Below are 21,946 nucleotides of genomic sequence, written 5' to 3' on the forward strand. Positions count from 1 at the left end.
TTCAACGTCTTTTTTGTCATTTGAACAACCGGGTCGGCAACATGGCAATATGCTCTCCACTCTCACCTTTTCTCAACTGGAAAAATGTACTACGCTGTCTCTTGAACTGGAACACTGGCTGGAATTGATCCTGGATTGGATCCAGGAGTGAACCTGATTCTCTGAATCAAAATTCCCCCCACATGTACAAAAGATTATACAGGAATCACTGATTAATTACTAGATTAATTGCTTGTAATTTTGATGATCTAGGAATTTAAGTTTATTCTCTGTTGCACTGCATTAACCGCACGTTCACACCAACCATGTTTGGAGCGGCTTATTTGAACTCGGGAATGTTTATTTGTTTCGTTGGTTGGTTTGTCCAGGTGAGAACGATGCCATCTGAACTCTGCGGGCACCAAATAACGGCACCGAGAGTCTTTGTCAGGAGTGAGAACGAAATCTAACCAACTACAGGAAACCACCCCAAAATGCGAGGGATTATGGGTAGAAGGAGACAGATGTTGACATCTGAATGCCAGCAGTTGCTTGAAATGCTTCAAATTCTAGTATAACAACATAAAGTCTGGACTGATGCTGATATTCAACTATTTCCTCTTGTGTTCTGAATTGGTATGAAGACCGGAGAAGGTCAATTACAGCGAAGAGACAGACAAGTCAGACAAGAAAAGTTACAGAGACTGGAATCAGATTTATTTTGACTCCTCACTGCCAAAATCTCTAACCTGGCAGCATGACAGGTCACCAAAACTCTGTCCAATGAACGAGCTGCTTGTGAGTCCAGGTGACTTTTGTTTACGAGCTTGTAATTGCGCAGTGTGAATGTAAACAAACCAAATCAAAAAATGCAACAAAGTCAACTTTTCCATGGACCAAAGAAAACAAACTGTAGTCCCTCTGGGCGAGAGGGTCAGCTAAATGTGAATATAAATTTGGCTGGTGGTAACTTCCCTCCTTGGTGGTTCTGTCCGTTCCTCAGAAGGCCATCACGGTGGCCCCCGGCGGTGCGGCGGTGTCGGTGAAGATGACCACGCCTCAGAAGGCCCAGACAGTGATCACGGCGGGGGGGCAGGCCTTGGCCAAGCCTGCCGGCGTGCCGTCCACCATCACCCTGACCAGCACGACGCCCGCTCCCGCTCCCGCTCCCGTTGCCACGCCTGCCCCCAGAGCCACCGTGGTGTCACAGGTGGGTTTAAATCAAGTTACACTTACTTATCAGGTGCTTTAAATGCACACAAAATGCTTTACAGAGCAGCACAGGGCATAAATACAGTTGAAAATGAGAGATAAAACAAGAAAGAATAAGCTCATTACAAAAAAAGTCAGTAATGTCATCAGTAACACCCACTGTCATGGTGAACACATCTTTATACACATTTTGGATAAGCTGTTCATTCCTAGACCCATAGGCATAACAAATGGGAATTCTTAAAATGAGTGGTGTTGCCCTTTCAAGTCTACTAAATTCTATTTTTTAAAGTATACCCAATTTTTTCGCCCCACAGGAGATGCAGGAAAACGTAAAGAAATGCAAGAACTTCCTGGCCACGCTGATCAAGCTGGCGTCCCACAACTCCCCCTCCCCAGACACATCCAAGAATGTGAAGGCCCTGGTGCAGGATCTACTCGTAAGTCCGGACGTTCAGTTTTAATCCACGAGTCGATGTTCGCAGGTGGGATTTCCACCGATTGCTTGTCATTTTCTAACGATATCTTAACGGTCTCTTTGTTTCAGGATGCTAAGATTGAGCCGGAGGAGTTCACCACTCGGCTGCAGGCTGAGCTGAAGTCCTCCCCACAGCCCTACCTCATCCCCTTCCTCAAGGTACCTCATCCCACTGCTACCCATAGTACTGTTACTACTGCTACTGTTACCCATAAACTGTAAAAACAGATGGCCGTAGTGAGTGTGACGTCACCCATAGGTTTCAGAAGGGCCGTTTTGAAGCCTGGAGATTGGGTTTACGGACATTTTTTGGAGTCAGAGCAGCCAAAGCGAAGCCGAGGGTGGAGTTTGGGTTTGGGCCCATAATTGCGACCTGTCAATCACTGGACAGGCGACCTGTCAATCACTAGGAAAACAACCCTGTGTTATAACCGTTATATCCCGTTAATGACACAATTATTTTGAAAATCGCTATAAGGACACACATTAGAAGAAGTGAAATTAGCTACTGAGACCATAACCTCTTGTGGGAAAAAATGTATTGACTTGTGGTCCATTGACTTGAATGGAGTTGGGCGGTTTGGAGTCTTTTTGGAGCCGGACTCTAGCGGACATTATAGGAACTGCTGCTGCCACCACTTCCTCTTATTGGCTTCAAAATTCACCTGTGGTTTTGGATGCTTGCTATTACCACTGTTACTACTGTTATTACTACTGCCACCTATTACCTACTACCCACTACTACCTACTATTCATATTAATACTGCCGTTTCAATCAAACTTTATTTGTATAGCACAATATTCATATATAAAATGCAATTCAAAGTGCTTAACATAAAGTAAAAATGCATGACAAGTGAATAAAAGAAAGGGGAAATCAGAGAAGAGATGCATGCACTCAATTAAAAGAAAAGATACAGTAAGAAACAAAATAAATAAAACATTAAAGTAAAAGCAACCTAACTAAAAGCCAAGCTAAAAAGGTGGATTTTGAGTTTGTATTTTTTAAACATGTACTATTCTTACTATTACTGCTGCTGCTAGTACTACTAATAAACAACTTTATTTGTATTGCACTTCTTTAAAACAGCATTTACAATGTACTTTATGGAGAGACAATAAAACAAAGGCATAACAGCAGTAGACAAATAAGGAAAGAAGGAATTAAAGAAAGGAATTTAAATGAACCATAAAAATTAAAAAGGCAAATGAATAAAAATCTTACATAAGAGCAAGTCTGTAAAAGTGTTCCTTACTACTGTAACTGGTTTAAAAGATAAAGCACCTTCAGTGTGTACATTGCCCCTCCATGCACGCTTCTTTAGAACAAGCACGTAATTCATGATAAGCTGCGACCAATTGGCTCCGTCAAACCAAAAACAAAACCTTCGAACCTGGGACCCTCACATGAAAGTCTGCTGTCCTACCAAGTGAGCTGTATGGCCAGTAGGTTTTTTGACATTTCTGGGACAAACTGACAGAGTTATACTTATACTAGCTGCTATTAAGTTATTTCTAAGCATGAGACTAAAATAAAACACATCGCTCACAATCGCTCTTTTTTTAAACTTTGGAAATGTTATCCCGATGTTGTTTAGTGAAGCCAGCAGTGCTCCTTCAGCAAGCTAATGCCAGCTCAAATATTGTAAAATTTGACAGTATTATTAATCGTTACAGATTAGATGCACACACACTCACTCATTGAATAACTTAGTTAGTCCCTCACTCACTCATTCACTTGTTTACTTACTCGCTCAGGCACTTAACTCCTTACTTACTCGCTCACTCCCTCCTTCACTTACTTGCCAACTCAATTACTCACTCACTTACTCACATACATCATTAATGGATTAATCAATTAATCAATCAAACCTTGAAGGAATCATCATCATAATATTTCATCGTAATGTCATGCCATGTTTAACCCATAAGTGTTTTCTCTCGCTCCACAGAAAAGCCTCCCCGCCCTTCGCCAGTCTCTGCTCAGCAACCAGCAGGCTCCCACCCAGAGCACCTCCATCCCACCCATGGGTGCCCCCGGCGCCGTCGCCACCACCATCAGACCGCGGCTTCCCAGCAGCCCCGTCACCAGCACCGTCAGACTGAACGCACCGCTCCCAAACCAAGCCTTGGTATGATGACCTAGATATTTTAGATTCTACGTTTTAACTAGCTATGTATGTATTTTATTAGCTAGATTAACTAGATATCTATGTTATTAATCCCTGCAGCTTTCCAAAAAAATCATACAAAAATCATATTCCTTGGGTCAACGGTCAAAAATATGCAGTTAGAAAAAGACATTTTCCGCAATATTAAAAACAAGTAAGATAGACATTTTCATGAAATGGAGACAGAACATATTCAGCTATGAACTTAATTATGTGTTTCTTTTGATGGAGCAATGATGAATCAGAATTAAATAAACAGAAGTATTATTACATACAGCTAACTTGTTGCCTCATAATAAATAAGATAATAATTTTAATTTTAAAATAAAAAAAAATAGAATAGGCCTATAAGCTGTTATAAACGAACTGCATTTGAGTAAATCAAATGTGAGAAAACAAATTCAAGTAAACTGAACAACTCCATAAACACATTTCAAAGCATAGAAATGGAAATGTATTATTTGTTTAATCTATAGATTATGGTTAAAATTGCTAAAGCCATGTCATGCTTTATGTAATCTGTTATTTTAAGAGTAATATTTTAGCCAGTCAGAACAACTGTCATAGTTAACATAGATGAAGTAAGACAAATTACGTCATACCCCAACTACTAAACCCTCTGTCAAAGTGTAAAAGGGTTTTAAATGCAACTCCAAAAACTGACACTTTTAAACTGTATGCGCCAAGGGATATTTTAGCCAGTAAAGAGAAAAACTGGACATAAATCTAACTAAAAATAACATTTAGATCAGCAGTGAACTCAGGATCAGCCGTCCTTCAGGTGTCGATATCAGTCAAATCCTAGTTATTATTATGATGAAGCAAAGAAAGATGTTTTTAGCTCTGCAACATGCACTTAATCCAGAACAGGGATGGATGAGAAACCAAAACTAAAATGACCCTCATGCTCGGTTCCTGTTGATGTAATGTCTGTAATGTCTCTCTTTTTTTCTCATTCTTCTTATCCAGGGTGTGAGGAGACCAGGCGTCCAGACAGTCCAGACCCGTATGCCCATGGTCATCACTCAGACCATCAGACCCCAAGGTGCAGTACGCCACCCATCAGACCAGCTCCAGTAGTGTTTTAAATTAATGTAGGGTTAGTTTGTTTTAACCTGATTCGGACTACTAGAGGGGAGGGGTTGTCTACCTCAGAATAACTAAAGAAGTTTCAGTCTCAGTCACTTTGCTGTGATTGTCTAAATGTTCTGGTGTTTATTGGTACTATCCTATGTGGCAGACCCCTCCCCTCTGGTGCTCTCAGGTTGAAACAGCCTAGAAAAGTATTTGCAAAAACTCTTTGGCCCAGATCTTGTTTCTTTGTGTGTTCGCACCAAGCATGTCTGGAGCGGTTTATTCCAAGCCTGCAGCGTTTATTCCTTTAGTTTGCTTCATTTGTCCAGGAGAGAACAATGCCATTCAAACTCTGGTAGGACCAAATAACGGCACCGAGACGAACATGCGAGTCTCGGTCCTCCTATAAGAGAACTGCAGTGCGGTTTGTTAGGAGTGAGAACATATTGCTAACTAACTGCAGGAAAAAACCCTAAAACACAAGGGTTTATGGGTAGAAGGAGACGGATGTTGATATGTGATAGCCAACAGTTCCTCATGCTTGGAAAGCCTGGCATAACAAACCACAGTCTGGACTCATGCTCATATTCAGCTATTTCTTCATGTGTTCTGGTATGAACACCAGAGAAGAAGAGACAGACAAGTCCATCATGATTAGTTATAATTACAGGGACTGGAATCAGATTTGTTTTGAATCTCCCCCACCACCAAAGTCTCTAACCTGGCAGGATGATAGGTTACCAAAACTCTGTCCAATAAACAAGCCATTTGTGAATCATGTGACTTGTTTACAAGCCTGGGATGGATTGTAACTGTGCAGTGTGAATGTAAACAAACCAAGTACAACAGTGTGTTTTACAGTTTTCTGCATTATGACTTTGGCTCCAGAAAATACCTGCAATTTTGATGAAGATATCAGCTGGTGATATTGATTGTTTTTTGTTTTTTTTTCCCAGGTGCACTTGTGAGAGGACCAACGATTATAGCTGGCAAAAGTCCCGCTAACCTAGCAGCCCAAGCCAATCAGAAGAAACTGAGTGACCCAGGGGGCGGGACATTCAGGTGAAGTATAACCTCATTGGCAGAAATATATTCTGTACACTGGGTCGGCAGGGTTCCCACAGGCATGAAATTCTGGGAAAACTGTGAAATTTGAAAATTTGTTTTCTGGAAATGTTTTGGAAAATTGTAAAATATCATTAAACCTTTGGAAAAGTTATGAAATTTTAAATAATGATACTGAAAATAATATGTACAGGACTCATTTTGAAAAAAATGAGTAGGATGTAATGCTGTTGCTCTGCAAAGTGGTTGCTGTGAGTCAAACAAAACACATTTTCAGTGTCGTAGCATTCATGAAGGGTGCTTTACATTACACCACAGTAGTGCAGTCATGAAAATTTGGTATGAAGTTATGGAAAAGTTTTGGAATTTAATTGTGAAATAAGTGTGGGAACCCTGGAGTAGGCATCGCTTCATGTTACGGGTTCACCAGCCAAAAAGGTTGAGAACAGCTGCTGTTGAGAGCTGCCAGTGACGAGCCGGGCCGGGACGTGTAGTTACACAGGTCGACCATGTGGGGGCAGCATCTGCCTTCTGCATCCCAGCTCTGTGTTACCAGGGAGACAGAAATCTCACAGGTCTGAAGTCTTTATGCTGTGGTCCAGATGGATCAGAGTCGCGGCTCTCTGGGTTGATGTCATGTGACCTCTGACCTCGTCTGCATCGCCTTCCCAGTGTTTCAGAGCAGGAGAGAGAGAGGAGGCTGCAGGCTGTCGGCCGGTGCTTTAAGAGTCTGAAAAAGCCTTCTAAAGCCTCCTAAATTTAAGGCCTTAAAAAGTATTAAAATGTCTTAAAGTTGCAGTAGGAATCTTTAATGGATTAACATTTATGTAGATATCTTTCCTTCCAAACAGCATCTTTAAATACAGTTATTAGAGGTTGTATTTTTTTCCACCATGCTATGACGGTTTCATTGTCCACCCATGTGTCAATGTGTAGAATAAAAAAAAAAAAAATTGGATAAATACAAATTAAGAGGGAAATGTGGGGAATAAGGTTTTAAGGATTGGACAGTTGACATACTAAAACACCATGTGTCTCTACTGTGATGACAGTAATGGACTCTAAAGTCTGTTCAGAAATATGTAGGAGACGTCTTGACTTAAATTGTGCAGCATACAGCAGCTAGTTTCAACCAAGCAAACTGAATAGTTAAAAAAAAACGTTACCATAAAGTCACAGGTAGTCATGCTTTTTTGTGTGCTGTGCCAACTCTTGTGGTAAACCAGGAGGCCGGTTAGTGATCTGTCTTGTTTTTCCCTGTTTTTATTCTAATATATGTATGTTAATTGGAAGAAAACTTGTCAGACAGGACACATACATTGGCAACAGTTTAATTAAAGCCATAATACCCTTGAGGGCATTCTTTACTGTGATGATGGAGACTTTGATGCTGTCGATCGCCGCTGAAACCCAAAGTCACAGTAAAGACCGGCTTCCCGCTCCTCAGCCTGCCTCCTAAACACTCGCGCTCTGCCTCTGCCGTCCTCAGAGATGACGACGACATCAACGACGTGGCGTCCATGGCCGGCGTCAACCTCAACGAGGAGAACGCCCGTATCCTGGCAACCAGCTCGGAGATCGTCGGCACCAAGATCCGCTCCTGTAAGGACGAAGCCTTCCTGCCCACCGGCCTGCTGCACCGCCGCATCCTGGACACAGGTACTGTGGCCTGTCGAGTGAAACCGGGGCGGGGCGGGGCGGGGCGGGGCGGGGCGGGGCGGGGCGGGGTTTCTGTCATAATCTGAGACTGGTTTTAACGGCTTTAAGGGTTTTAAGGGGTTTAAGGGTCAGAAGGTGACGTACTGACTGGGTGCAGTTTGTGCTGGTTTTAAACTGGACCCTCCCTGTTGCGGGCTGTTGACCCTTCTGCTCTGAATAAGCAGCAAAAATCAGCCGCCAACCCAAGCAGAAACCCACAATGTGACCAGTAAGAAGTCTAGGGCTGCAACTAACGATTATTTTCATTGTCGATTAATCTGTCGATTATTTTCTCGATTAATCGATTAGTTGTTTGGTCTATAAAATGTCAGAAAATGGTGAAAAATGTCGATCAGTGTTTCCCAAAGCCCAAGATGACGTCCTCAAATGTCTTGTTTTGTCCACAACCCAAAGATATTCAGTTTACTGTCATAGAGGAGTAAAGAAACCAGAAAATATTCACATTTAAGAAGCTGGAATCAGAGAATTTTTTACTCAAACCGATTAATCGATTATCAAAATAGTTGGCGATTAATTTAATAGTTGACAACTAATCAATTAATCGTTGCAGCTCTAAAGAAGTCCAAATGTATCAAAAGAAACTTTCATAACCCATGTACGTATACAATTCCTCATCTCCCATAAGAATGCAATACAGACATTCACAATGGATGTTGCCGTTTTATTGGGATGCACAACATGTAAATGAGACATGGATTCTCAAAATGGGTAAATTTCTATTCTATCTATATTAGATAAACTATGGTAGTCTAAATTAAACTACATTCAGCGGTAGTGATCTTCCTCTTCTCACTCCGTCTGTCATGTTTAGGAGTGGGTTGGCTCTGTTGCGGCCGCTGGCTATTTGTGCACTCGACTGCGGCGGTCCACTCAACCCCTGCCGGACCGGGACGGCGCCGGGTCCCCTCAAACGTTTGTGCCCACTGTCGGTGAAAGAACCCAATGAGTTCTGGGGTTTGGGTTTAAAATTAGTCCAAGGACAGAAGCGGAACGCTAGAGGTCGAAGGAAAAAACATCCTGAAACACTGTTTCAAACACACTGTTAAAAACACTTTGCATTTCTAGGTTACATTTAGTAGTTTGGTGTATTTTTCTTCTTGGTGGATAACTGGCCAATCGTAGACGGGGTGACGTCACCTCCAGATATTTCCAGCAGCTATAATGGAGTTTGATAGTAGAAAATGTTTCAGGATGTAAAACATCAGCCGTAAACGTCAGGTCAGTCCCTCAGAACCAAAGAGCGAGGGCTTCTTTCTAGAGCCGCCATTTTGCACCGACATTCAACAATTACACAGTTATTATAATTACACATATGTAACAGTGTAGGAGTATATAAGAGTGGATTTTTCCTTTAAGCAAAGTAGTTAATCCCCAGTTACTCTAGTGAGGAAGCTGCAGTAGAAGTCTGTGGCTGCACTGAACTCTGAAACTGTCTGAATGTGAAGCAGAGCGTTGCTGAAAAGGAGCAGCAAACCTGCCCCAGATGAATAAAGGTTAAAAACAATCTTTTATTGATAGCTTATGAGCTTGGAATTATAATGTTTTATCTACGTTTTTATCAAATTTGAGTTATCCACATATTCATGATCTTTGAATGTTACTTCATGCTAAGAACCTTTACATAACAGTTTTACCAGATGGTCCGACAAATCTGTGAGTTGGCTGTCATATTGCCGCATCGTGCTAAACACTAGAGCTGCACGATTTTGAAAAAATATCTAATTGCGATTATTTTGACTGATATTGCAATTGCGATATGATTTGCGATATTAGAGAGGATGATCATTTTTACATCATTATTCTCAATTTCATTGAAAAACATATTAAAATGATTATGGTGTGATTTTTGCGGGGATCTGTACCAAACAAAGATGTTTTCTTAAGTCTGTAGAATATGATGTGTAGGCCAGGACATCTCTGCAGCACGACAATATTTAATTTTAAACGGTATTTTGACACACATTTCGCCTTTAACAAATATTGTGCCTCCTGCGATTTGAAAATTGCAGTAGGCCATATTGTGATTTCGATAAAATTTCTAAAAAATAATTGTTCAGCCCTACTAAACACTGAACAAAATCTCCCAAAATCACCAAACCCACTCAAGAAGTTAAGGTATAGACAAAGTATGGAATATTGAAATGGTAAATGTTTTTATATGCCAAATCTTTAAGAAATATGGTCTAAACAAAGCTTGAATTAAATCTATTACTCCAAGACTACTGGCACAGTACAGACAGGAGAGCTTCTAACTTCCTGTTCGGTTTCCCTTCCCTTCCTCAGCTAAGAAGCTGGGCGTGACCGAGGTGCCGGTGGAGGTGGTGAACTACATCTCCCACGCCACCCAGACCAGACTACGCTCCCTGCTGGAGAAGGTTTCAGCCGTCGCTCAGCACCGCGCCGACGGGGGAAAGGCAAGGCCGAACCACTTCTGGATAGACAGATTTATTTAGAAAAATGCTCTTAACCAATAGGTTTGTTACAGAGTGCTTTACAGAAAACAAAGGACATAAATGCAGATAAAAATAAGTCAGAACGAGCATCTTGCATATTTTAAGATTTGGGTCCGGAGCTGCTGTGTGTGTGCATGAGCAACAGATCAGTAGCAACTAATGTAAAGCAACTTTCTTACAGAGTTTATATCGATCCGTGTTCAGTCACAATTCATTTCTTTCATTCCAAATCTCTATATATTGATTTTGGAAAGATTTCATCAATCAATATTTCAAAACTGCAGATGATTCTGTCCTCAAAACCAAAGCTATTTTATAAGCAAAGGTCTTCAGAGCTGTCAGACCTTTAACAGTAACCCATAGTGTACTGTACTTTTCTGCCAGCATTCGTTTTATTAAAGTAGGTGTCATATTTTTCAGCTAGTGGATTATTAGATTTGAAATCACGATTTGAAGTCACGTTTTAAAATTGTAAAATCAGAGGAATTTAAAACCCAGATATTGAGGAGAAAATTGCATTTATAACCTCTCTCTCTCCTCTCTCTCTCTCTCTCTCTCTCTCTCTCCTCTCTTTCTCTTCTTCACTGTTTGTCAAACCTCTCTCCTTCTTCCCCTCTCTTTATGCCTTTCCTCTCTCCCTCTTTTCCTCTACCTCTCACCATCTCTGCCACTATCTCTTTTTACCTTTTCTCTCTACCTCTTTTTATATTCCTCCGTCTTTCCCCTTATCTCTCCTTTTTCCTTCTCTCCTTCTGCCTCTCTCTGCATCTCTTACCTTCTACATCTCTCTCTGTTTCCCTCCAATTTTCCTCTTTCTCTTCCTATTTCTCTTCTTCCTTACCTGCCTCTCCCTCTCTTGCCTTCTCCTTTTTTACCTCTCCCTCTACTCCCATCCCTCCATCTTTCTTCCTCCTTCTCCCTCTAACCCTCTTTCTACGTCTCCTCTTCTCTCATCACCCTCTCTCTCTCTCTCTCCCTCCACCTCTCTCTCCCTCCTTCCATCCCTCCATCAGGACGAGGAGGTGTACGAACAGTCTTCAGACGTTCGCTCTCAGCTGCGTTTCTTTGAGCAGCTGGAGAGGATGGAGAAGCAGAGGAAGGACGAGCAAGAGAGAGAGATGCTGCTGAAGGCTGCCAAGGTACACACACACACACACACACACACACACACACACAAATACAGTGTATATTGTACACATGTATACAAACACACCTATATACATGCATAGGTCACCTGTCAAAAAGAAAAAGCGGCTTTCTGCAATATTAAAAACGGAGATGAAATGGAGACAGAACATATTCAGCTATCAACTTAAATTATGTATTGCTTTTAGTGGGTCAATGAATCCATACACAGAAATAAATTACCTTTACATAGAGCTAACTTGGTGCCTAATAAATAAAATAATAACAATGATGTAAATGATCAAGTACAATAGGGATGTAGCTTTTAAAACTGAAAAAATAGAATATGCCTGTAAGCTGTGATGAAAGTGTAACTCATGTTGAACTGCATTTGAGTAAATCAAAGGTGGAAAAAAAAAATTAAGTAAGTAAATTAAACAATTCCATAGCCATATTACAAAGTGCATAGGATAAGTCACAAATATGGAAATATGGTATTTCTTTAACCTGTTACCTGTGGTTAAAATTGCTAAAACCATTCCCTATAAAAACCTATAAATGAAAGATAATATTTTAACCAATCAAAGCTATTGTCATAGTTTAAGTTTTAGTAGTTTTAGTTAAGTTAAATGACATCACACCCAAACTGCTTAACCCTCAGTCAGATGTGTTTTAATGCAACTCTAACAAGAACCACTTCTAAACTGTATGCACCAAAGGATATTTTAGCCAATAAAGAGGAAAAACTGGACATGAAACAGTGAAATAACATTTAGATCAGCTGTAAAAACTGCTCTATGCTGTAGGAATGTCCCTCATCTGCGAGGGTGAAAAGCATTCTGGGATCTCGGACAGGGAGGAAGTCAGTCAGCCGTCCTGCAGTGACATCATGAGGCGGCAGCAAACAACTGCAGAACATGTGTGATGGTTTCCTGCATAACTTGTTAAATAGTTTTATTATTTTTCTGCAGCACAGCTCGTGTTGTGTGATGCGAGCGGTTTTCTGCGATGGTGGAATAGCAGAAAACCAGGGGGACTAATGCAAAGCTGCACATATACATTTATACACACACACATGCAGCCATAACAGATCCATACACACTCATGCATACTCATACAGTTTCATTTTCTGCATCAGGGCTGTTTGAAATGAATTGTATTTCCTTGTTATTTAAGCATTTTGTTTTCTGTGTGCCATTCTCCTCCTTTATTATTTTTGATGTGTTTCTGTCGTTTTTTGTCTGATTTTCTTGCGAGGTGAGATATTTTTAGAAGCCCATTTTGTTTTTGATTTTGTCTCACCCACACAGTTTAATTTCTTTCTTTTTTTTCATTTCTTGTTTTTATCTTTTTGACGGCTGTGCAAATGAGCTAAACCTAAAACAAACACACTCACACAGTTATTATCCAGTTTAGAAACTTTGTTACATGCCATTTAAAGGTGTCCTCTGTTCCGGTGTGTGTGTGTGTGTGTGTGTCTGTCCCATGGGGGGAAGAGACACAGGAAAGCAGAGATAATTACAGAAGTGACCTTCTAAAGACATCATTAGAGACAGACACACACACACACACACACACACACACACAGCTAATTACCTTGATGTGCAACAGAGATGTCATTGAGGAGGTGATTATATCTGCTTGTATTGAAGAGTATTCCCCGACCGTATTAAAACTGTCTCATGTATTGAGTCACTTAGATTCACTCTGTTCCCCTCAGCAGCTGCATGGAGCTGCTCAATACCATCACATTACTGTGCTGAATTATCATTCATTTTAACGTCTTTTTTTTTTTTTTTTCAATTAGTGGGTTTCATTTTGAAGTGAAACTCTTCAAAATGAAATATATAAGTGGTTGCTTTGTTTTTGTCTTCTTTAATTCTGTGTACAGTCACTTGTTATAAACAGCTTTCCTCCAGCTGTAGCCAGGCTGAGGATCTCTACTGTCGCTCAGCTTCTCTTTAAATCTCAAATGATCTAACACAGTGGTTCAACCTGGGGTCTGGACCCCCGAGTGGGGTCGGGAGATGATTTATGGAATCTGAGAATGTTTTTAATCCTTGTGACAATAATGAATATTTTCAGCTTCTAGGCTTCTTCCAATAATTGATCAAGTAATATAGTGTGAAAAGGGAAAATAAAAGACATCGTTGGGGGTCATAGTTCACCTTTCTAACATGTTTCCACCGACAACATGAGGTGCATCACTTTGTTTTTAGGGGTTATGAGATGAAAAGGTGGAAAATCACTAATCCAACTGATCTGTCTGCTCCTTATTTCCAGAGTCGCGCCAGGCAAGAGGATCCTGAACAGGCCCGACTGAAGCAGAAGGCAAAAGAGGTAAGACATTTTCTATGTGTGTGTTTTAATGTAATATTCATATGTAGTCATTAGAGCAGGAAACTTAGGAAAAATCCCCCTCAGATCCTCTTCCACTGGTATACGTATATCATCGATCAGTGATGTTCAATACATTCCAGGAGTTATTTTTTTGTAATTTACTTTTTTGTTGTATCCGCTTTCCCTCAACCTTCCTCGTCTACTTCTACTTCAATTAGTGATTTCCTACATTTCCCAGAATGCCTTTTGACACCCACCAGAGAACGGGCGTGAACTTGCTCCATTCAGCTGTGGGTTTTACATGCAGGAGGAGAGAGCGGTAGAGATAGTAAGAACAAGACAGTGAAAAGTTTTTCCAGTCGAGAAAAAGTGAGTGTGAGTCGTGCTGAGCCGGACCAAGATGGCGGCAGCAGGAGCTACGCTGCTGGAGTTTGGGAGAGATGCAGTTTATGCTTCTGCTGCTGCAAGACATGGAGATCATGAGGTTTTTAGATGGTGATTAGTTTGTGTCTGTTGGAAAGAACTGAAGGCTGCAGACTAACTGAGCTAAAAAGCTGTGGCAGAGCAGAATCATGACTGTAATTGTTTTCGTAAAATTTGGTAGTAGCGGGACAGGAAACAAGTTATTTTTTTAGCAGTTAAACGTCAGATATCCACAATTCTCTCTGGATAATAGAAATAAGTACTTCACTCATGTAAACAGGATTATTATAGGTTTACATAGTTGTCAAATTATTCTAATTATTATTGTAAACAATCATGTAAACAACGTATTTGGACTATTGCCTTGCTTGCAGTATTGGCAATAGTCAAATTATTGTGTGCATATAAACTTCCCCCTCCACACCTGTCACTCCCAATATCATACTGGCTGATAAGCAGTGCCGTGCCGCCTCCATCAGAAACACACACACACACACACACACACACACACACACACACACCCCTCCACTCCACCCTGTTTGGAGTCATTATTCTCATATTGGACTCCTCCCTGTAGAGCGGAGCCCCGGGGCGACAGCCAGGGAGCGTCTCGCTGCGGTGGCCACAGGCAGGCCCCGGGGGCTCCAGAGGTCGAGGGTCATTACCCATAAGTCTCTCTGCTCAGGCCTAAGGGGAGGAGGAATGAGAGCCAAGTGGAGACATGTCAGTGCAGTCTGGTCACAAACCAATTACTACTGCAGAGCAGATGCTAGGTTTTAGGAGCTTTAGTTTCTGTTGAAGGTCAGTATTGTAACGCTGAAGATTTAAAAACTGAAAAAGAAATGAGGATAAGGAAGGAAATAATTCTAAATATTCGGATAGGAATGGGCTGTTGCAAACTATTCACTGTACAGCTGGGCCTAAACCGTTTCTTGTGGGATTTAGTTAGGAATAGGAACACAAAAAAGCAGAAAAATGGTAATCTCCCATTGGAAATGAATGGGCGTTGGGTGTTCAAAAAACCCTTAAAATCTTGAAAAATCTCCTCTGTATTTGTTGCGTTCACATGCTAGTGTCAGTACATCCTGAAGTAATTATTGTTAATCAGTCTGTGGATGGACAGAGTGCACTGCAGCCTCATCTATAATTCTGTGAGAAGGTTTAGTTTAGTTACTACAAGCGCAAACTTTGAATTGTTTTTCCAGAAAACTCCCAAACAATGGCTGGTTAACTGCCAAAGAGGTTGGAAGAGCAGACAAACTTGCCAGCCACAGTTATGCAGAATTTAGCAGCATTTGGCCGCCGGCTGCATGTAATTTCCAACCTTGTGCTACAATCTAATGTATAATTCCTTGAGATGGTTCAGTCTAGTTTTTGGCTCCATCAGAGTAGTTTTGGGGCTGCACGGTGGACCGGCCGGGTCAGCTAGATGTAACCTGCTTCTGCCTGGACCAGATTCATCAGACGGAGACAGCAGCCCGAGGCGGCACTGCTGCAGAGTTTAGGTCCCATACCAGGCAGGGAGGGAGGAGATGACCGCTCTGTCTGCTCATAATGGTTTAGGTTTGTGGTAGTATTGCTAATCAACATATTTCATTATTATAACCCCCACCTCTAGACCAGGTTCTTGTAAAACACACATGTATGAATGTTTCTGGGATTTTGTTTAGAACTAGAAAGGTCCATTTCCTGGAGAACATGTGTGGGCTAAAGCAGAAAGCAGCTGCAGCCTGAAAGATTAACAAGTTGAGCTCATTACAACGAGTTGAGTTGAGGGTCAGATGTATGAAAAAGTCTCAAAGTTTGATGCAGTTGGAACGGAGTCTGTAGCTGACAGTAGAAGCAGAGTCGGAGATTGTTATTTTTGATAAATAGCTTTCTTTTGTTCAGGGTGAAAATAAGTTTTTGGACTGGAATCAGATATTTTTTGGTTTGTGTTGAACATCTCTGTGTGTTTCACAAAGGAATAAATGCCAGTCCCATACATGTGTGTATATATACACTGAATGTGCAACATATTAGGGACACTCACTCTTTTCATGAAGTGCACTGATGAGGTGAATCCAGGTAAAAGCCATTATCCCTTATTGATTTCTCTTATTAAATCGATACTGATCACAAAGGCAGAGGTGTAGATAAAGAGAAGCAGACGAGTTAGAGAAGGATTTTTAATCTTTGAGACAGTTGAGATGTGGATTGTGCAAAATGGGTTGCGACCCAAATTCAGGAAGAAGTCCCTAATATTTTGTACATATTACTTCATTACCGATAATATTACTAGTCTGATATATTTGTCAAGTCCTGCTGCCCACTGTAGAGAAGCCTGCTGTTGCACACACACACACACACACACACACAGAGGGCACAGAGTACAGAATACACACATGCACACAGTTAAACATGCATGTGGTCATACATCTACACACACACACACACACCCTAACCGTCTTCAGGCAGGTGACCTCAGCTCCCTCTCGGCCACCAGGGTCGGATCAGAGGTCACTGTACGATGTCACCAGCCTATGAACCGCAGCTGTGTGTGTGTGTGTGTGTGTGTCTCTTTGTACGTGTCTCTGTATGTCTATGTGTCTCTGTGTTTGCATCTGTTCATGTGAGTGTGTCTGGCTGTGTGTGTGTGTGTGTGTGTGTGTGTGTGTGTGTACACGCCATGTGCATCACTTCCCTTCCAATTAGCATTACAGTGTCTTAATAAGAATGTAAATGTTGCCTTGAATTACGTCCTCTGTCCGTTCAGCTCCTCGTCATCCTCCCACCCCCCCAAACACACACACACCCCTTCACACACACACACACACGCACACCCCTACACACACACACACGCACACCCCCAGTCAAGGCCGTCAGTATGCAGCACTAGCATGCTATAGCAGAGCCCTTTGTACGCTGATCTGCAGCTCAGTAGATCAAATGTTGGTGTGAGGAGGATAAAGTGTTGAACGGTTTTGATGCTGATGGTTTTGGGACATCAACACTTCCTGTTGAGTCTTCTTCTGCAGCTTTAATTCAACCAAACCCCTGTGGAGGAGGAGCTCACTTAATAACCCCAGTGTCGTATCTACTATGTGTTTTTGAAGGACCATACCAGTACTGATATTTTTGATACTTCCAGTAGTGAGTAGCAGACCAGATGGAAGATGCCTCTCTTTATGTTTTTGTTTTGAGGACATACTAGTAAAATCTTGATCAGATATTTGATATTTGAGACCTAATTTCCGTAAATTTGTGCAGGAATTGCTGATGCTTTGGAGCTGTTTGTATGAACATACTTTTGGGGGAAATTCTTATATTCTTTAGGCTATGCAAATGAGCAATAACTTTTTAAAATCAACCAAACAAATTCCATCTATACTTTAACCTGTGTAGTACGAGATCAAATAGTTTGTATAAACTGCTATTTAGTTGTTTTTTTTCCATTTAGTTGCAGTAGGGCTGCATTTAACGATTATTTTCATTATTGATTGATCTATCAATTATTTTTTCAATTAATTGATTAATAAAAAAACAAAAACAAACAAAGTATTCATTTTATAATAATATGAAATGGAGAAAAGTAAACAAATCGTAGTATTTCAGAAGCTGTAACCAGCAAATATTTGGTATTTTTACTTAAACGATAAAACGATTGAATATCAAAATTCTAATCTATTAATTTTCTGTCAATCGACTAATTGCTTAATCAACTAATCGTTTCAGCACTAGTTACAGTCCACAGTTATCATCCATGCACGAGAAGATAAGATGCAGACGATGGTTTATTGAAGGTTGACGGTTTCATCTGTGAAAAGTGTCAGTAGTTTAAATTCAGTGATCTGTTTTCAGAGAGCGTTCATGTTCACCTGCAGCTTGTGAACCGGCAGTCAGTTCAGTAAGAGAAGACCGTTGTATTCAGCTCAGATGACTTTGAAAAGGAAACCTGTCCCGTCCCACTGCAGGTACGTCACACATGGTTTTGTCTCTTCTCCCCCACAGATGCAGCAGCAGGAGCAGGCTCAGATCCGGCAGCGGGACGCCAACCTCACGGCCCTCGCCGCCATCGGGCCTCGCAAGAAGCGCAAGCTGGACTCGCCGGGCTCCTCCTCGGCCGGCACAGAGGTACGAGCCCAGAAAAAACCACCAGACTACCAATGATTAATTATCAGATCGGGAAGCTACATTTTTCATCCCGGCACCCACCAGAGGCCGGTGTGTCCCAGAATAGCGGGGTGTCGCAGGATGTGTGGAGAGCAGGGTTTTTCCTGCCTTAAAATGGGTCTTTGGTGTCTCTGTAGTGAGGGCCAGATGTAGGTTAGTGGCATCAGCTATACCGAGTTTGATCAAGGTAAATCTAAGACTTTTAAAGACCTTTTTGATGCCAGTTAGAATGAAATGCATGACCAATGCAAGAGAAAATGAAAAAAAACACAAAAAAAAACAGTTTTGCCTTATCAGAGAATGGGTCTTCATGATCTTTTATCAGTAGAAAAACAGCACACAGAGAAGCCACTACATCTGTAAGACCTCTAAAACTGAACTGAAGACTTGCATGCTGTATTTAACAATATTCCAGAACTTTTGAGGCCTTGAATTTAATCGCGACTAGGGATGCACATTTTAAAAAAAAATCTTGATCGATTTGCACTGTTAGTTAATGATCAAATATCGATGTTTGTTAGGCCCAAATATGTTACAACGCTCCAGAGTAACGCACCACATACATCTGCCCACCGTCAGAGAAGACCCGCTCTGACGGGACAGAGGTCCCGGGGTGCAGAGGTCCCGGGGTGCAGAGGTCCCGGGGTGCAGAGGCACCGCTGCGTTAGTGCTGTCAGCCTGGGAATCCTACCTGGTGGGAAGTCAAGTGGATTCGTATCAAGTGTTGGAGGCGTTTCTTGCAAGTAGCTCTCCACTTTGGTTTAATGGTCATTTGCGCAGTTGGACTAACCGGCTGCGATGACGCAATTCAAACAGTCGTTAACCGTTAAGGTTAATCGACGTGATACAGAACAAACAATAAATCGATCATCGATTGTTGTTGGGCATCCCTAATCGCGACATTGTAAGATCCAGTCGAATCAAGACATTATAAGGCCTTTTCAGGACCTGCATTTGTTGGCAAATGCTTTGGAAGTCAACACATTAACATTTTTTCTGTGGTCCATTTGGTTGCTAGTCACGTTTGAGAAATAAGGTCAGAAAAGTTGCTAAAGTTGACATTAGTTGTTTTTAGCAGCACAGTAGGAGTTTCCGCCTACACAACCAATCAGATGTCTGCTGCTGTTTCTGCTGAGGGATTTACCGTTCTGTGTTATTAAAGGCTGTCTGCTGGTTGCATGGCTACGTTTCACCAAAAGTCACGTGGCACCTTTTCAGTTGCTTTCACTTTTCATGCTAAAGGAAAAGGCTTTGGCAGTCATAAACTTTTCTTGATGTAGGTAAAACCCTGGTTACGAGGGACATGCCGCCATGTTGGAGGAGTGACAAGGAAAAAGAGAGATTAAGACTGTATCACCTCTTTTTCCCTGGTTTTTATTCTTTTTACAGTGTATTATTTGAACGCCCTAGTTGTATGTTTGTCTCGGAAGGAAGAAGAAACCACACCCGTCTGCTGCTTTGGCAATTATAATTCTGATGAACAGACATGCCATTTAAGTCATTGACAGAGAAACATTAATGAAACTGTTTTCAATACGGCAATTAAGTGCTTCAAAGAAATCCCCCTGTATTTCCTGTCAGAACAGAGAAATGTCTGCTGTTAAATTCTCATTGGCGGTTCTAAAGTTCATCTGCCGTCTCTCCTGGACGCTGATGTCCGTTTCATCAGCAGAGCAGAGCAGCGGCTTCCTGAGTAATGATGACTGCAGAGAAAGACAGACCCTCTTGACCTTTTCCATCAACACACACACACACACACACACACACACACACACACACACACACACACACCCTTCATACAAGGAGTGAATGTGACCAAAGTTGAGTGAAGGGGGTCAGTGCCTGCCTGGAGGCTTGTTGTGGGTGTGACTGCCCCCCCCCCCAACCCTCTCTCTCTCTCTTTCTCTCTCTCTGTCTCTCTCTCTCTTTCTCTCTCTCGCCCCCCCCACCCCCACCCCCACCCCCTCAAGGGCAGCCATAGATTTCAACACTGCAGAAATGAGCCTGAGGCTGAGGGGGGGTTCATGGCCCTGGAGCTGACTGCAGTGCAGTATGGGTGCCTGCCTCGCGCTCGCCCCACCCTCACCCCTCATGCTCAGTCTCGCTCTCTCTCTTTCTCTCTCTCTCTCTCGCTCTCTCTCTCTCTCTCTGTCTCTCTCTCTCCACACATCCCGCCTGAGGCTCGCCCCCCAGCAGTCCCAGACAAAGGCAGAAGCCTCGGTGCAGAGAGAGAGAGAGAGCTCAGGATTAAGGGGGGAGGGAGGGGGAAACCCTGGAGGGAAAGCCAACATTTTGGGGGTGACTTAGGCTGCTGATGGGGTAATGAACTTTGGGATATGTGAGCTATTTGCTGGCCTGGTAGTTAGTAATCTAGCCATGGGATATTTAGCTGGATTAGTCAGGTTTTTTTGTTACTATGTAAGTTTGCGAGTTATGCAAGTTAATGCAGCGTTTGTAAGCAGCCTGGCGCTGTCGGCCCAGCCCGGGCTTGTCACAGCTTCAGTAAATATGGGTTGGCCAGTTTGTAAGGCGGCTCAGCCTCCTGTTGACCTCAGGTGAAAAGGGACGGCCCGTTATTTGTTGTTTTTTAGCAAGAATAACAAAGCTCTCCTGCGTTGCTAGTGTGTATTCATAACAGCCCGCTGCCCTGGGGGTTTGGGGGGGGGGGGGGGGGGTTGACGTGCCTATCTGAAGCCTGATCAGGCCTGCAGTCGGGAGCTAAAGGCCCTACTGGAGCAGCTCCGGGGCAGATTAGATACAAAAGGCAGCCATGGAGGCTGAAAGAACAGAAAATCATTTGTGTGCAGTTGGAGTTTCCAGAGGAGACGGGTGAGAAGCCAGTGGACGGGAGAGGTTTCTGCGGTCCTGCAGAGCCCAGATCCCAGATCCCAGATCCCATGCCTCCTGATGTGCGATTACAGGGGGGGGAGTATAGTGAAATATCTTAACGCGATGTGTGACGTCTGGGCTGTGTGGTGCCAGTATAGAGGGCACACCCTTGGGCGTGTGTGCACCCACATATATGGTGCGTGCAGACATATGGTGTGTGTGTGTGTGTGGTGCGGAGGAGGTTAGCATGCCTGCAGGCTGTGCAGCTTCATAATGCTCTGATTGTGTTCCTGTATGGACCTGGAGCTTCATTCCTATCCTCTGGTGTCAGCTCTGCCTCCAGGCTCTGCTCCCATACAAATGGCAGCCTAGTTATCTATACAATAGGTTGAACCGCTGGCTCACAGACAGCAGCAGCACCAGAGGAAGAAGCCTAACCCTCGTACAGCAATACTCACGCTGGCTCCCAAACTTTCTTTTGCCCCTCGGTAGAAGTAGTAGCCTTGGAGAGGGAGCCTGAGAAACGGCTACCACATCTCATTACTACAATAGGTAGCAATGAGTAGACCGAACCCATTTTCAGCTGTTTAGTTTAAGTACACTACCATTCAAAGGTTTTCAAGCATTTAAGCCAAAATCAAAATGGCTTCAAGATAATGAAAAACATAGTTCATTCAATCAGGTGTGTCCAAACTTGAGAGACTGGAAGTGTATATTTGCGTTGTGTTGAAACATCGACGCAAAGAAAAACACAGAAAGAAGAGATGCAGTTTACCAATCATGAAAAGATCTCTGCTCAGAAACTAGGTCACTGTGCTCTTCAAGAAGCTCCTCAGGTCTCATCCCCTGCTCCAGATCTCCCTCCGCTCGCTCTGTTCTCTCGTGCTGAAGTTCAAAAAGCTCTTCTGCCTCTCTGCTCGGCTCTC

The 21,946-nt window shown here is 42.4% G+C and overlaps 1 protein-coding gene across 1 annotated transcript in view; it reads left to right on the forward strand.

Annotated features, from left to right (window-relative positions):
* Positions 1–21,946, forward strand: part of LOC139915914 (transcription initiation factor TFIID subunit 4-like) — a 28,032-nt gene that overhangs the window by 3,880 nt on the left and 2,206 nt on the right. The window contains exons 4-14 of the mRNA XM_071904705.2: positions 983–1,189; positions 1,509–1,631; positions 1,739–1,828; positions 3,622–3,801; positions 4,810–4,885; positions 5,871–5,976; positions 7,469–7,638; positions 9,982–10,112; positions 11,165–11,290; positions 13,560–13,616; positions 18,030–18,152. Of these exons, the coding sequence (XP_071760806.2) occupies positions 983–1,189; positions 1,509–1,631; positions 1,739–1,828; positions 3,622–3,801; positions 4,810–4,885; positions 5,871–5,976; positions 7,469–7,638; positions 9,982–10,112; positions 11,165–11,290; positions 13,560–13,616; positions 18,030–18,152 (1,389 nt within the window). The remainder of the gene's footprint in view (positions 1–982; positions 1,190–1,508; positions 1,632–1,738; positions 1,829–3,621; positions 3,802–4,809; positions 4,886–5,870; positions 5,977–7,468; positions 7,639–9,981; positions 10,113–11,164; positions 11,291–13,559; positions 13,617–18,029; positions 18,153–21,946) is intronic.

The sequence above is a fragment of the Centroberyx gerrardi genome, chromosome 4 (genome assembly GCF_048128805.1).
Source record: "Centroberyx gerrardi isolate f3 chromosome 4, fCenGer3.hap1.cur.20231027, whole genome shotgun sequence".
Lineage (NCBI taxonomy): Eukaryota > Metazoa > Chordata > Actinopteri > Beryciformes > Berycidae > Centroberyx > Centroberyx gerrardi.